The sequence below is a fragment of the Mandrillus leucophaeus genome, unplaced genomic scaffold (genome assembly GCF_000951045.1).
Source record: "Mandrillus leucophaeus isolate KB7577 unplaced genomic scaffold, Mleu.le_1.0 Scaffold719, whole genome shotgun sequence".
NCBI classification, from domain to species: Eukaryota; Metazoa; Chordata; class Mammalia; order Primates; family Cercopithecidae; genus Mandrillus; species Mandrillus leucophaeus.
In genome coordinates this window covers 1249756-1263049 of record NW_012107797.1, presented here as the reverse complement: position 1 = coordinate 1263049, position 13294 = coordinate 1249756, and the positions used below count along the sequence as shown (strand labels likewise).

Below are 13294 nucleotides of genomic sequence, written 5' to 3'. Positions count from 1 at the left end.
CCTGTAGTTCAACTTTGATGGAAAGAATTCAAGAAATGGTCTCTACACTGTTACAGTTATGGCTGCAGGTGAGGAAGTGGGGAGGGAGCTGGGCTCGCAGCTGCCTGGATGACATGGGAGGTGGTGGTGGGAGTGGCTTTCTAGGCTGAGTTAGAATGTCTTTTATTTTTCGGTTCCTCCTCCCCCTCCTCTACTGCCCAGGCTTACTCACTGGGTCCCTGCTGTGTGGTTGCCATGGCAGCCTGGTGTTTCCCCCAGCCCCACCCCAAGGTGAGCCAGTGCAGCGCCACAGGTGGGCCTGGGCACCTCACTGTGATGGGCTTTCATGAAACCATTTAGTCATCTCTCACTTGTGGCGATGGTCCCCTTGCCCTGCTGGAAGATGACAGCCGTAGTACCGGTCCCTCACTCAGGGAAAACTTTGACCTGCTTTCTGCCTCTGTCTAGCTTGGTTCAGTGGTTTTTAGCCATTTGAGGGGATCACAGGCCCCTTTGAAAAGCTGATGAAAGTTGTGGGGCCTCTCGCTCTCCGGAAGAAAAAAGAAATCATGCTCATGCTGGCACCATTTTGTAAACAGTTCTAGGGTTTCTGGGACTTGAGCCTATCCTTCCACTCCTTGAGGGACTGTGGGATCCAGGGCAAGAAGACTCCGGCGTGGTGCATTAATCATTGCCTGTCAGTGAGAGAAGGGCCACATTGCACGTTATGCAGTGACAGGCACTTGTCAGGGAGTGGGATTTTTCTTTCTTTAAATTCACCTCTCAGCCTTCTCATTTAGCTCTTTAGCTAGTTGGATATTGGCCCAGCAAGGTGCTCAGAGCAGTCAAGGTTGATGGGAATCGAGATCTAAGCGCCATAGACTATTGAGTGCACAAGCTCTCAATGAGGACTGGTCCCAGCCCCTGCTTTACAGTTTGGAGGCAGAGGCCCAGGCAGAGTGCCCGCCTCCCACACAGAGAGAATAACAGGTTTATTTTCTACAGTGCTCTGATTGTTCTCTCCTGGAGGAGCCTTTAGAGCTTGGTGGTTCCTGGGTGCAAGGTCTGGCCTCTGACTCCCTCCCTTGATGTGCCCTGGTATACAGTTAGGGCTGGCTTGCAGTCCTCCTGTTCTGTCACAGTTACAGAATAAAGTAGCCTTCACTTTGATGAAACCAGGGAGAAAAGAGAAAAGAAAGAGCGGGCTGAGCTGTCTCCCTTGCTTTGGCTACAACTGTGCAGAACCTGTGTGAACCTGGTGTCCCCAGCCCTGCCGGTGTGTACTTCAAGGAACCTCAGCAGCTTGACTCCCTTGATGCTGTGTGGGACCCCTGGACCCTAGGGGAGGGTCTCTGTGGCCTTCACTCCATCTCAGAGCAAAGACTGTGAAGCCCCTCTCCTTTTAGGACTCTCCAGCTCAGCTCCCAAGAACTTCTAGGGGCCTTCCTGAGCCACAGCAGGGCCCCCCACAAATAGGCAAGGGCTTGAAGTTAGGGCAGAAGGACGTGGTGGCTTTGGGTGGAAGTGCAAGTGGGAGGGATTTCATGCTCTCTTTGGTGACACTGGCTCATGAGTGAAAGTTTCAAAACACCCGCCCCTGTCGCTTGTCACACCCGGGACTGATGTGTCAGCAAGCTTCTGGCCCACCTGTGGCCCACAGGGAAGAAGACATGGTGAAGGCTGCCCATGGCTGCTCGCTGAAAGGATGCTTGGACAAGGATCACAACTCAGTGGCACGGACAGCCTGCGACATGGCAGGCCGTTTACTGGAACGTGAGCAGGGCCCCCTCCTGGGTCTCTGCTTGTTGTGTTACCCTTTAGGAACATCCTTAGATTTTACCTCGTCTTATCAACAGAGGGACAGTCAACGGATGCCTCATTTTAACTTGATTTCCCAAGAAGAAAGCTGGAGGAAGCACACACTACAAAAGAAAGTGTCGCTGTGCACTTGTCTTGAGAAGATGCTGAAGCCTTCTTCATGATTAGAACTCCCTGCCCCAGAGCATAACTCATCTATAAGTATGCTGCATGTTTAGCAGGAGACGTACATTTGGAAAATAGAGAAAAGGAAAAAGATCAGAGTGAAGTTCTATCTTCAAAATATGACTTTGAAGAAATCCTGATACTTTCTACAGATTTGCAGAGAAAGATGGTTTGTGTTTGGGCTAGAAGTGGCATTTGGCAAACCTTGCCTTTGCCCCAAATCACCTATAGTTAATCTTCCACAAAAAAGTCAACAGATGTCATCCAGCAGTCATTAAGACCTAATCACATTTTCTTTTTCTTCTCTTTTTTTTCTTGTTTTTTTTTTTTTTTTAAAAGACAGTCTCACTCTGTCACCCAGGCTGGAGTGCAATGGTGCAATCTCTGCTCACTGCAAGCTGTGAGGGTTGCTTTCATTCGATGGGAGAGCTGGAGTTTTAGTCACTTGTTTTGGGGCTGGTGACACACCTCTGACCTCCACAGAGTGTCCAGGTGGCTCCCAGTTTCACCCCGAGGGGGCATTGAAGGCAGAGCTTTGCATCCCAGCTGGGGAGGGGAGGGAGAGGCACTTTGGTCCTGGCTGGGAACCAGGTATATTCATGCTGATCTTCCCAGAACCTAGTGCCAGACAAACAGGAAGACTCAGTGCATTTTTGTTGAGTGACCCACAGAATAAGTGACCCCAGGATGCCTGCTGTCCAGAGACATTGGGGAAGGTGAACCTGGAAAATGACTTTCTCTTTGTGATGGGTAGGAAGTGGGCTCTGGGATCCCCTTGTGCTGTCCTGGAGCTGAGTGAGAAGGAAGGGAGTGACTGGAACCCAGAGGAAGGGACAGAGTGGCTGCTGGGTGAATCAGCCTCTGCGACTGCGCTGTCTACCTGCACCTCATCTCCGCAGAGAAGCCCCCGTGCCTGGTCAGTCATCTGTTGTACAGCGTTCAGTTCTGTTGGCCTGACGGCACCTCACTTGCAGTTGGAGACTTACAATGAGAAGGTCTGTTAGCAGAGAGCGGGCTGCCCCTGTGACCACGCCAGAGAGAGAGAGCCCCAAACTGTGCTGCGGGCCCCAGGCTATCACAGCCCCCCTCAGAACTGTATGCCAGTGATGTGGGGTTTTTCCCAGAGCCCAGCAAGGGCCAGAGGCGGGGTTGCCCAGGCTCTTCCTTCCTGCCGAGGGACGCTCTTATGACTTCTGGCTCTACGCTTTCCCACATCTCCCAGCTGATTAGTGGGGCGTCGTCCACTTGGGCTTGGAAGGGCAGAGTGCGCTGCCTCCTCTGACTGGAAGTGTGGTCTGGTGGGCACAACGGTTGGAAGGGACTGGATGTTGTTAGAACAGAAAGTGAGTTCAGGGCTCCTTAGCACAAGCAGGGCTCAGCCTGGCAGGAGGGGCGGAACATCCCTGGGAGCTTTGGGCTGCGTGGGATCTACATACCACTGTATTTTATAATAGGGTGCTTAACACATTATGAAATATTGTTTGCGGCATCTTAGACCAGGTAAAAGCTTTCTAGTTCAGGCGGTAATATATGGGGACATTGCAAAATGCCATCAGCAGGTGTTAGGAACAAAATATCTCATTTTATAGTTTTATTTTCTGTGGAGGTATCTATCAGCGGCCATTATAAATTATCTAGGACTTGGTGCTGTGGATTTTTTAAGTGTCTGACGTGAAATTGATTTTGAGCCCTTTGCAGTGTTTCTAAGGCGTCTGGTCTGCTGATATTTTATAGACGAATTACATTGGGGTGGGACAGGCTGGGATGCCTCTCTTCCGGCATTTTGTCCTGTACACCAAGGATGCCCTGGAGATCATCCCCAATCCTAAATGTGAGCTATGTATGCAGGTGCTCAGCTGTCCTTGCTCAGGATGATGTGGAGAGGCCGAGGCTCAGGGAGGAGGAAGGGAAATCTTATCCCTTTGCCCTTGAGTACCTTTACTCCCTGCCCGCTCAGCCTTAGGTAGCTCTGTTCCAGCTTCCAGCACGACCCTGGTCACCAGCCGTGGGTCACCTTGGGGCCCCTCCCCCTCCTCTTGTATCCTTGCCTTCCTCTAGCTGCCTCCTCCAGGCAGCCTGCCCTGTTTGGAACTCACATCATACTCTGATTGGTGGGACCCCTGAATGTAGTGCAGACTCCTCAAGAGCACAGCCCTGCTGCCCATCCTTATCCCGCCCATCTCAGGCCCCAGAGCCAGGCTGAACCCCAGCTTTGAGCATTATTCAATCAGGTGGAGCTGCCATGGTAAGACCAAAGAAAACATTCCCACTCAGGGCCCATGAAGTCTTTACCCCAAGATCCTTTTAAAATGAAAAAGCTTTTCTAGCTTGAAAAGATTGTGTACACAGGATGATAAGAGCAGGTGTGCTCCAGGCACTGGTCTGAGGGCTTTCTGTGTGTTCGTATATTAACCCTGTGGCGACCCATGACTGTCCCCACTGTGTGGGTGGACACCACCCTGAGGCCATGGATGTCCACTGCCAGCTCTAAGTCACACAGCTGGTGAGCACGGAGCTGGGCTTTATTGCAGGTGGCCTGGTGCCTTGATCCTTGGTCTTAAATATCAGTGATACAGCCTTGTGAACTTTTTTCCTTGATCATGAAAACAAATCATGCTGATTGAAAGACAATTTATGACATCCTGAAAGTAACTGTAAAATTTTAAATTAGCAATAATGTCACCACCCAGGAATTGATGCTACTACTATTTTGCTGTATTCCTTTCTAGATTTTTCTTTGTGCATGTTTTGGTACCATGTTGCTGGTGGCTGCCAAATATTCCAATATATGGCTTATCATATTTACTTATGTCCTTGCTGTAAAGCAAATTCCAATGCCGATTAACCAAACACTTTCTTCATTCATTCCTTTCCCATGTATGTATTTCCCTTTTCTTCAGGACAGGGATCACCAGACAATTTATTGGCAACTTCACAAGACTGGCTTCCTTCCTTCCCTCCCTCCCTTCCTTCCTTCTTCTCTTTCTGTCTCTCTTTTTTTTTTGGCAGGGTCTTGCTGTGTTGCCCAGACTGGAGTGCAGTGGCACAATCATGGCTCACTGCAGCCTTGACTTCCCAGGCTCAAGCAATCCTTTCACCTCAGCCTCCTGAGTAGCTGGGACTACAGGCATGTGCCACCATGCCCAGATTTTTTTTTTTTTGTAGAGGTAGGGTTTCACCATGTTGCCCAGGCTAGTCTCTCAGGCGATCTTCCTGCCTCAGCTTCCCAAAGTGCTGGGATTACAGGCATGAACACTTTCTTTCTTTCTTTTAGTACAGCGACTTCAAAATCTATCCGAGTGGTGTTATTTCTTCCTCTGTATATACAAACAAGTTCTCATCTTTCAAATGCAGTCACTTTGAAGTGAAAATGTCCCCAGGAACTTACTATCTAAAATATCTACTATGACACAGATATTCATGCACAAGGAAGCCTGTAGCGCCTGCAAAGAGGCTACATGAAATCAAGAAATCATTTCTAATATAAACAGTAATTGCATTTCTTCTGGTAGGTGAAATGGCTTCAGCAACAGGAAGTGAAACGAAGGGTGAAGAGACAGGTGCGAAGTGACCCACAGGCCCTTTACTTCAACGACCCCATTTGGTCCAACATGTGGTACCTGGTAAGTAGGACAGGACCTCTCTCTGCCCCAGGACACTTGCGCCGCCAGGTCTCTGAAATGGGTTGATTTCCCCCCAATGAAGCTAAATTCAAACAACATCTCCAGACAGACACACTTCACCTTGAGGGTGTAAAACCCCTACGTCAAGGCTGTGCAGCACCAGCTTTTGTGTGGATTTTTTCTGAAACTATGCACACACCCTGGGGTGGGGGCTCTTTGAGAGGGGAGGCGATTTGATGCAGGCTGTATGACTAAATGGCAAACCCCAGGCCCTGGACAGAGCTCCTGTTGGGAGGCGATGCCCTGGGAAAGTGATAGATTGCAGGTGCAGAAAAAGCAAGGGAGCGCTCTGCATGAGTCTCGACCTGACTGGGAAAGAGCATCTCTGCTGTATAAGCAGGGATAGGTGTTCCCTCCTTATTTACTTGCAAGCCTAAGCGTCTTCCTGTGGGGTGTGCACTGAGTGTCAGTTCTGCATCTGGAATGTCCATGGTGGGGGGACTTTGTGTCTTCTGTGCTTACAGCATTGTGGCGACAAGAACAGTCGCTGCCGGTCAGAAATGAATGTCCAGGCAGCGTGGAAGAGGGGCTACACAGGAAAAAATGTGGTGGTCACCATCCTCGATGATGGCATAGAGAGGAATCACCCTGACCTGGCCCCAAATTATGTAAGTCAATCCTTGGAACTGACATGCAAATATACTCAACTGTGCTAGTCATTAAGTAAATGCAAGTTTAAAAACAGTAAGGTCCCATTCTCCCCCAACTCCCGTTAAGTTAGGCAGTAAAGAAAACTATGGTGGAGAGAATTAAGAAAATGAATATTCTATACTTGCTACTGTCAGGGGCAAGGGTTTTGCAGAGGGATTCATCCACATGCTTGCAGAGTCACTTATACTTTTAGGAATGGAGCCTCAAGAACTAAGAAATGCATGGAGGGGGATCATCAGCATACAGATAGTAGCAACACGAACAGTGACAGGATGACAGCGTGAAAACACGGTCTCTAGACCCAGAGTACCTCGGTTCCTATCCTGGGTCTGCAAATGATTAGCTCTGAGATCTTGAACAAGTTACTTAACTTCTGTGTGCCTCAGTGTCACCATCTGTGAAATGGGTTCATAAGAGAACTGGTCTCTCATGGAGTTATTGTAAGGACTAAATTAGTTAAATGTAAGGAAGCAAGCTTGGCATATAGTAAATATGATAAATGCTTGAAATCCTCTAAGGGACCTGGGCGCCTACCAGTGATTAAGTAAACCATATTGTATCCATCTGACAGATCATTATGCAGCCCTTAGAAATGAATTTTGCAGACCATGTCAACAACACTGGAAAGCTTTCATCATATATTTTAAAAGGAGGATGTAAAATTATGTGAATACTATTATTACAGTCATACAAACAAAAGCATACCTATTGAAAATATAAAATTAAGGAAATTCTGACACACGTGGCAACATGGATAAACCTTGGACATTATGCAAAGTGAAATAAGCCAGTCACAAAAGGACAAATACTGCATGATTCCACTGACATGAGTGACTCAGAGTAGCCAAAATCTTAGACAAAAAGGTGGCATGGGGTTTGCCAGGGCCTGGGAGAGAGGAATGGGGAGTTAGTTTTTAGTGGATATGGGGTTTTGCAGGTTGAAGAGAGTTCTGGAGATGGGTGGCGGTGATGGTCGCACAACACTGTGAATGCACTTAATGCCACCGAACCGTACACTCGAGAATGGTTAAGGTGGTATATTTCCTGTCACGTATATTTTACCACAATAAAAACATGTAGGAGATTATAGCTATAGTAAGAGAGGAATCCCGCATGTGGTTTCTCTATTTGCCAATAGAACATAAAATCCATTTAAACAGAGCTGTCATATGCCGCGCCATTTCTCCTCACTCACCAAGATTCCATTTCTTAGGATTCCTACGCCAGCTATGATGTCAACGGCAATGATTATGACCCATCTCCACGATATGATGCCAGCAATGAAAATAAGTACGTCACCACCTTGCCTCCTCTCCCCGGCTTCTCTTCCCCTCCCTGCAGCATCGCTATTGAATGTGTGTGTGAGGGAGCTGGAGAGGCGGTGACTGCCGGCATATCTTCCCTGCCTGGGCGCTAGGCAGGCTTATCCAGGAGTCACAGCCCATGCCAGGCACAGCCCTTCAGATGTGGCCAGCGTCTGTGGAGGTAGCCTGTTCCTCTGGGGTGTCACCACTGGCGGGCAGCTAGAAATGTTTGCAACTTTCTTGGAATATTGTAAAAGAGAAGCCCTTAAGTCTAACAGTCTCCATGACCTGGTGTGTGAAGACAGCAGTTTGGTCTATTTGAGCACATAGGTCACATGCCTGAGCTTTTGTGACTGTGACCTTAGGAATGAGGTGGAAGGGGCATGAGTGATGCTGGATACACCCAGGTTCAGATCCCAGGCTCTCCCACTTACTGGCTGCGTGCATGCTGGGTGAGCTGGTTGAAAATTCATGTCTTGGTGTCTTAGAGGCTTGTCCAGGCCAATGACGTCCCCTACCTCACAGGGTCACAGGAGGGGTCAGTGAGATGATGCGTGAAGAACGCACCCAGCAGATTCTCCAGAAATGGCAGGTGTTTTTGTGTCACTGTCACTTTGCAAGTGGAGGCAGTGGGGTGACAGAGCCCAGGTGACTTTGCAGTGTAAATGGCTGCCCTGGGCTTGGTCCTGGGAGTTCATTTGCTGTCTCTTTCCTTTCTCCATCAGCATGCCCCATACCCTGAGCTCTTATCGTTCCTCCAAAAATATTTAGAGGAAAATAATAAAAGCCTTCTTCCTCCCCACTGTTGACAAGATGCTTGCTGAGGGGCGTCCCCGATTATAGTCTTTTAGTTTGCGGTTGCTTTGATTCTGAGATTCACAAACGGATACACAGGCAGTGCTGTGCAGGAAGCCTCAGCCACTGGAGTTCCACACAGCAAGCTGCAGAGCTCCCGGGAGCCTGCAGCGGCCCAGTCTCATGCACGTCCCAAGGTGCCCTTCCTGTTGCCAGTGAGGATGCCTGGGGCAAAGGAGGAATGATCCACATACCATGCAGTGACCCTTGAAGGGTAGGATTCAATCCCATCCTGAGCCATCCATCGAGCTCTGTGACCCCGGAAATAGCCCTGGCCTTGAAGCCGTGTAGCTTCCAGGGAAGGACAGATGACTCGCTTCCAAAGGGCTGCTGCCTGGGGTGATTTTTAAAGGCAGCTTTAAATTTGAATCAATGATTCCCATCCTCTGTGGACTCTTCTCAAAGATGTGCTATTTCAAGTTGCTCCTATTTTGGCCCCCGCTGGAGGAATTGACCCGATGTGGCACATCAGAGAATGGGGTCATTACTGAGGAAAGCAATTTGTTTTTCTGGTCATTTCTTCATAGTCCCCCAGCTGCTGAGTGTTTAATTTAGAGCATTCTTCCTCAGCTCCAGCTTAAATGGCCTTAGAAGCACAGGAAGGGCTGCCTCAGGGTGAGCATGGTGTTATAGGCGCATAGGGGATGAGGCAGGTGACATCAGCACCAGTCCGTTCTTTCATCCTGCCGGGCAGCAGGTGTCCATGCTGCCAACCACAGGAGACATGGGGCCGAGGTGGCGCAGCACCCACCCTACACAGCAGTGGCCATGTGCCGACTACACATGCTGCGAGGAGGAAGGTATAGGGCCACGGGCACTGGGGCAGGCACCTTCCTCCAGCATGGGGGTCAGGGGAGGCATCCTGGAAGAGGTTACCTTGAGTGAGCACTTGCCACATTCAGGATGCCAGGAAGGGCTGTACCCAGGCTGACTTGGTGCCTTCTCCCAGAGTGGGAGTGGGGTTGGTGATGAGAGGGGATGCAGGAAATGGGCTTTAATGACATCTCTGGGCTTCGGACAGCTGACTCACTTGATGCATTGAACTGAGCCATACACTGAATTCACTGAAACTTTCTGGGCTGCGTCCTCATTTGGTTTTTTCCTTTGTTTCAGACACGGTACTCGTTGTGCGGGAGAAGTTGCTGCTTCAGCAAACAACTCTTACTGCATCGTGGGCATAGCGTACAATGCCAAAATAGGAGGTAAGGCTGGGCGCGGCAGCCTGCGAGCTAAGGGGCCTGGGGCAGGGGCAGCTGGAGAGCTCCCTGTCCGCTGATCTCAGCAGCCTCCTGTCCTTTGGCCTTGGCCATGTCAGCAGACGCCTGGGCCGGAAGCAGCAGTGCCATCTGTCTCATGGCCCAGGCAACTGGCCCACAGGGACTGGGGCCTCAAAACAGAGGAACTGCTTACTGTTTTGCCTGAAAAGCCATTGCAGTTCCCATCGGAAAGGTACTCTCTGTCCTCTGGTCCTGCTGGCCTGGCCGCTGACTCCTAGAAGGCTGCGTTGATTCCCCGCTGCCAATAGCCTTCAGTGGCTCCCTGTCACTTCCCAGACAGAGTCACAGCTTTCACCTGGGACCAGAGCCTTCCCTGGGTTCCGACTCCCACTCAAGCTTGCTGGACCACCTCTCCTGCCCCTGCCCTGGCCTTAGAGGACATTTGTCATAGTGTCCCTTAGACACATCTGGTCTTCCCGATTTATGCCTGGGCTTGAACCATTCCCATCCCCGCCTCCCCGTGCCTCTCCACGTGGCTCCATCCACCTGTGCCTTACGGCAGTTCATGCCTGCTCTGTTCTGTGAAGTGCTCCCTGGATCCAGCTCTCCCCCATCTCGTTCACCAGGGAGTCAGCTCTTCTTGGTCCCTTTACAGAGCAGCAGCTGCCCCTGACCCTGCGTGCATCTGGCCTTGCCATTTAGCTTCTCACACTGGCCAATCAAGCTGCCCTTGCTAGGATGAGGCTTTGGAGTAAAGTGTTGAATGTCTCTCTGTTCCCCATGGGAGCCCAGCAGTGTGACAGCTCAGTCACCAAGTGCTCTGAAGGCCCCTCTAGGTGCATGTCATTGACCCGGGAACTGAACAAGTGGGGGCAGCAGAGAGGAGTGCCAGAGAGCCTCCAGGGACTGCGGCTTCACCCAGGAGACCTGTGTGCCTCTCAGTTCGAAGGTGCTCCTGCTCACTCAGGTGGCTGCAGTGGGAAGCCACCTTCCCGGGGCACTGCCGTTCCTGCCACTGAGCCTTGGTGAGGGTGGCTGCAGCCCCTTTGGCTGCACTTATGAGCAGTACCAGGCAGGGAGGTTGGGCCAAGGTTCCCTGGATCACTAGTCCTTGGGGGAATTTCTTGTGTTTCGAAAAGAGGGTCCTTAGCTTTTACTTAATTTAGGACTCTCTGCCTGTCTTTTCCCATGGAAATCTTGAAAGTGGCTTGGATTTTCATTTCATAACAGAATTAACCCCCAAGGGCGTGTTCTGCGAACAAATTAGAAGACTGTCAACTAGCCTCACTCCTTTGTGGATAGTTCTTGCACACTGAGGTATATAAGTTCTCCCTGGAGCCTTTGACGATGGGTACAGAGCCCTGAGATGTCTCTCCAGGAGCTGTAGAATCGGGCCAACCTGGGTGCCAGTTCCATTCCCACCACTCACTGACTGTGTGTCCTTGGACAACTTACATAACCTCTCTGAGCCAAGGTTTCTTTACCTGTGGGGTGAAATGACCATGAGGCAGCTGCCTCCCCAGGTTTGTTATGAGGATGAAGTCAGATACCATGTGTGAAACCATCGGCTTGGGCTAAGTCCGCAGGGGATAGCTGAACTCCTCCTTCCCTCTTGCTGAGACTCTCAGTGGGAGAATAAAAACCATTTGTGTTGCTTTGAGTGAGGGGTGGACCCCACGTTTAGGGTTGCTTGAGCCTTGCTCCCCCAAGTCCCTAGACTTTGAGCATGGCATCCTTTGGGAGCCATCAGAAATGCAGAATCCCCACCCCAGGCCTACTGAGTCAGGCTCTGCATTATAACAGGATCACAGGGGATTTGCCTCCAAGTGAGCATTTGAGAAGCACTGGTTTAGAGCACTCCCTGGGATCACACAGGTGGGTAACACTTATATCGTGGATTGTGGGGAGGAGTCAGTGGAAGTAATATGCATAAAGATCCTCCCAGATAAGGTGCACAGTAAATACAGCGTTACCATTAGATAGTTCTACACTCATTGCCAAACTCTTTCCCTACATTTCCCAAGTCCTACAAGTGAAGGTGCTCCCTCCAGATTTGGAGAATGTAGGGATAGAATTTGGCATGTGTTTAAAACAAGAGTAATAGCAATGCACTGTGGGTTTATAATGTAGGAAGTTTTATATATATATAAACAACAGCAGAAATGGTAACAGTGATGGTGAATGGAAACACTCTTAGATTTATACATTATACAGAAAGTAGTATACTATTAATTCCAGATAGCCTGGGATAAGTTAGGATATGCATTATAGTCTCTTGAGTGACAACTAAAAATAAAGATAGGAAAAGGAAGAGCTCTATGGTCAGCTCCAGGGACATCCCAGAGAAATTACCTGTTGTGTACCAGCACACTCAGAGAGGGAGGCTGTGCACCTGGAGGTGGGCTCGGAGGGAGAACCAGGAGGAAGCAGGGTGGCTGCCTGTGTGGAGGGGCTAAAGCTGTTTGCAGCAGCTTTGGAGCCAGTGGCTATCACCAGATCCTTGGGTCAAGGCCATACTCAACCCCACACCTACCTCGCAGAGAGGTGTGAGCTCCACCTCATGTCCTCAATCTTTATGTGGCACGCTGACCCCAGCCCCATGCCGCAGACCTAATTGTCTCCTCAGCACTCTCACGGGTAGTCAAGTCCTCTCATGTCAGGCTCAAGCCATACCCTCATGCTCTGCCCTCACAGAGTGCCTGCTCTGCCGCCCCTGGGCTCCCATCTGCCCCTTTAAACTTCAGTACGTGGTCCTGTGCCATCTTCCTTGTTGGTTCCTTCCAAAGACATGCTGAGCTCCTAGAGGCCCAGAACTGTGGCCATCATCTCTTTCTTCTCTGTCAATGGCATACCCAGTATTACACATGCAGCACGTGCTCAACCATATTCAATGCATTAACTAAAAAACATCCCTGTTACACACATCCTAACTTATCCCAGTCTATCTGGAATTAATAGTATACTTTCTATATAATGTATGAATCTAAGATTGTTTCCATCCACCCTCACTGTCATTGTTTGTGCTGTTGTTTTTATATATTTTACTTCCCATATTATAAACCCACAGTGTATTTCTGTTATTCTTGTTTCAAACACATGGTTGACTGCAAACTGCTTATGAAAAGAAATACACTTACCTACATGTGTACCATTCCACTGGTCTTCCTTACTTTTTCTAGCTTCAGATTTCCATCTTTCCATTTATCTTCAGCCTGTCTACAGGCTCTTTGGTATTTATTGAGGTTATCTCTCATCTCTTTTGATATTTGTTGAGGTTCAGGTATGCTGGTGAAAAATTCTCTCAAATTTTATCTGAAAGCGGCTTCTCTTCATTTTTCTTAAAAGAAATTATGCTGAACATAACCTTCTAACTTTTTTTTTTTTGTCTTTCAACACTCTAAAGATGTTATTCTATTGTCTTCTGTTATCCATTGTTTTGGATGATGAGTCAATTGTTAATTGTCATCCTTATTGTTGTTCCCTTTTTTTTTTTTTTTTTTGATGGGGTCTTGCTCTGTCACCCAGGTTGGATTGCAGTGGCACAATCATAGCTCACTGCGGCCTTAAACTCCTGGCCTCAAGTGATCCTTCCAAATGAGCTTCCCAAGTATCTGGGACTACA

The 13294-nt window shown here is 49.2% G+C and overlaps 1 protein-coding gene across 1 annotated transcript in view; it reads left to right on the top strand.

Moving 5' to 3' along the window:
* Nucleotides 1-13294, top strand: part of PCSK6 (proprotein convertase subtilisin/kexin type 6) — a 165912-nt gene that overhangs the window by 8514 nt on the left and 144104 nt on the right. The window contains exons 3-6 of the mRNA XM_011965268.1: nt 5475-5585; nt 6110-6253; nt 7510-7586; nt 9569-9657. Of these exons, the coding sequence (XP_011820658.1) occupies nt 5475-5585; nt 6110-6253; nt 7510-7586; nt 9569-9657 (421 nt within the window). The remainder of the gene's footprint in view (nt 1-5474; nt 5586-6109; nt 6254-7509; nt 7587-9568; nt 9658-13294) is intronic.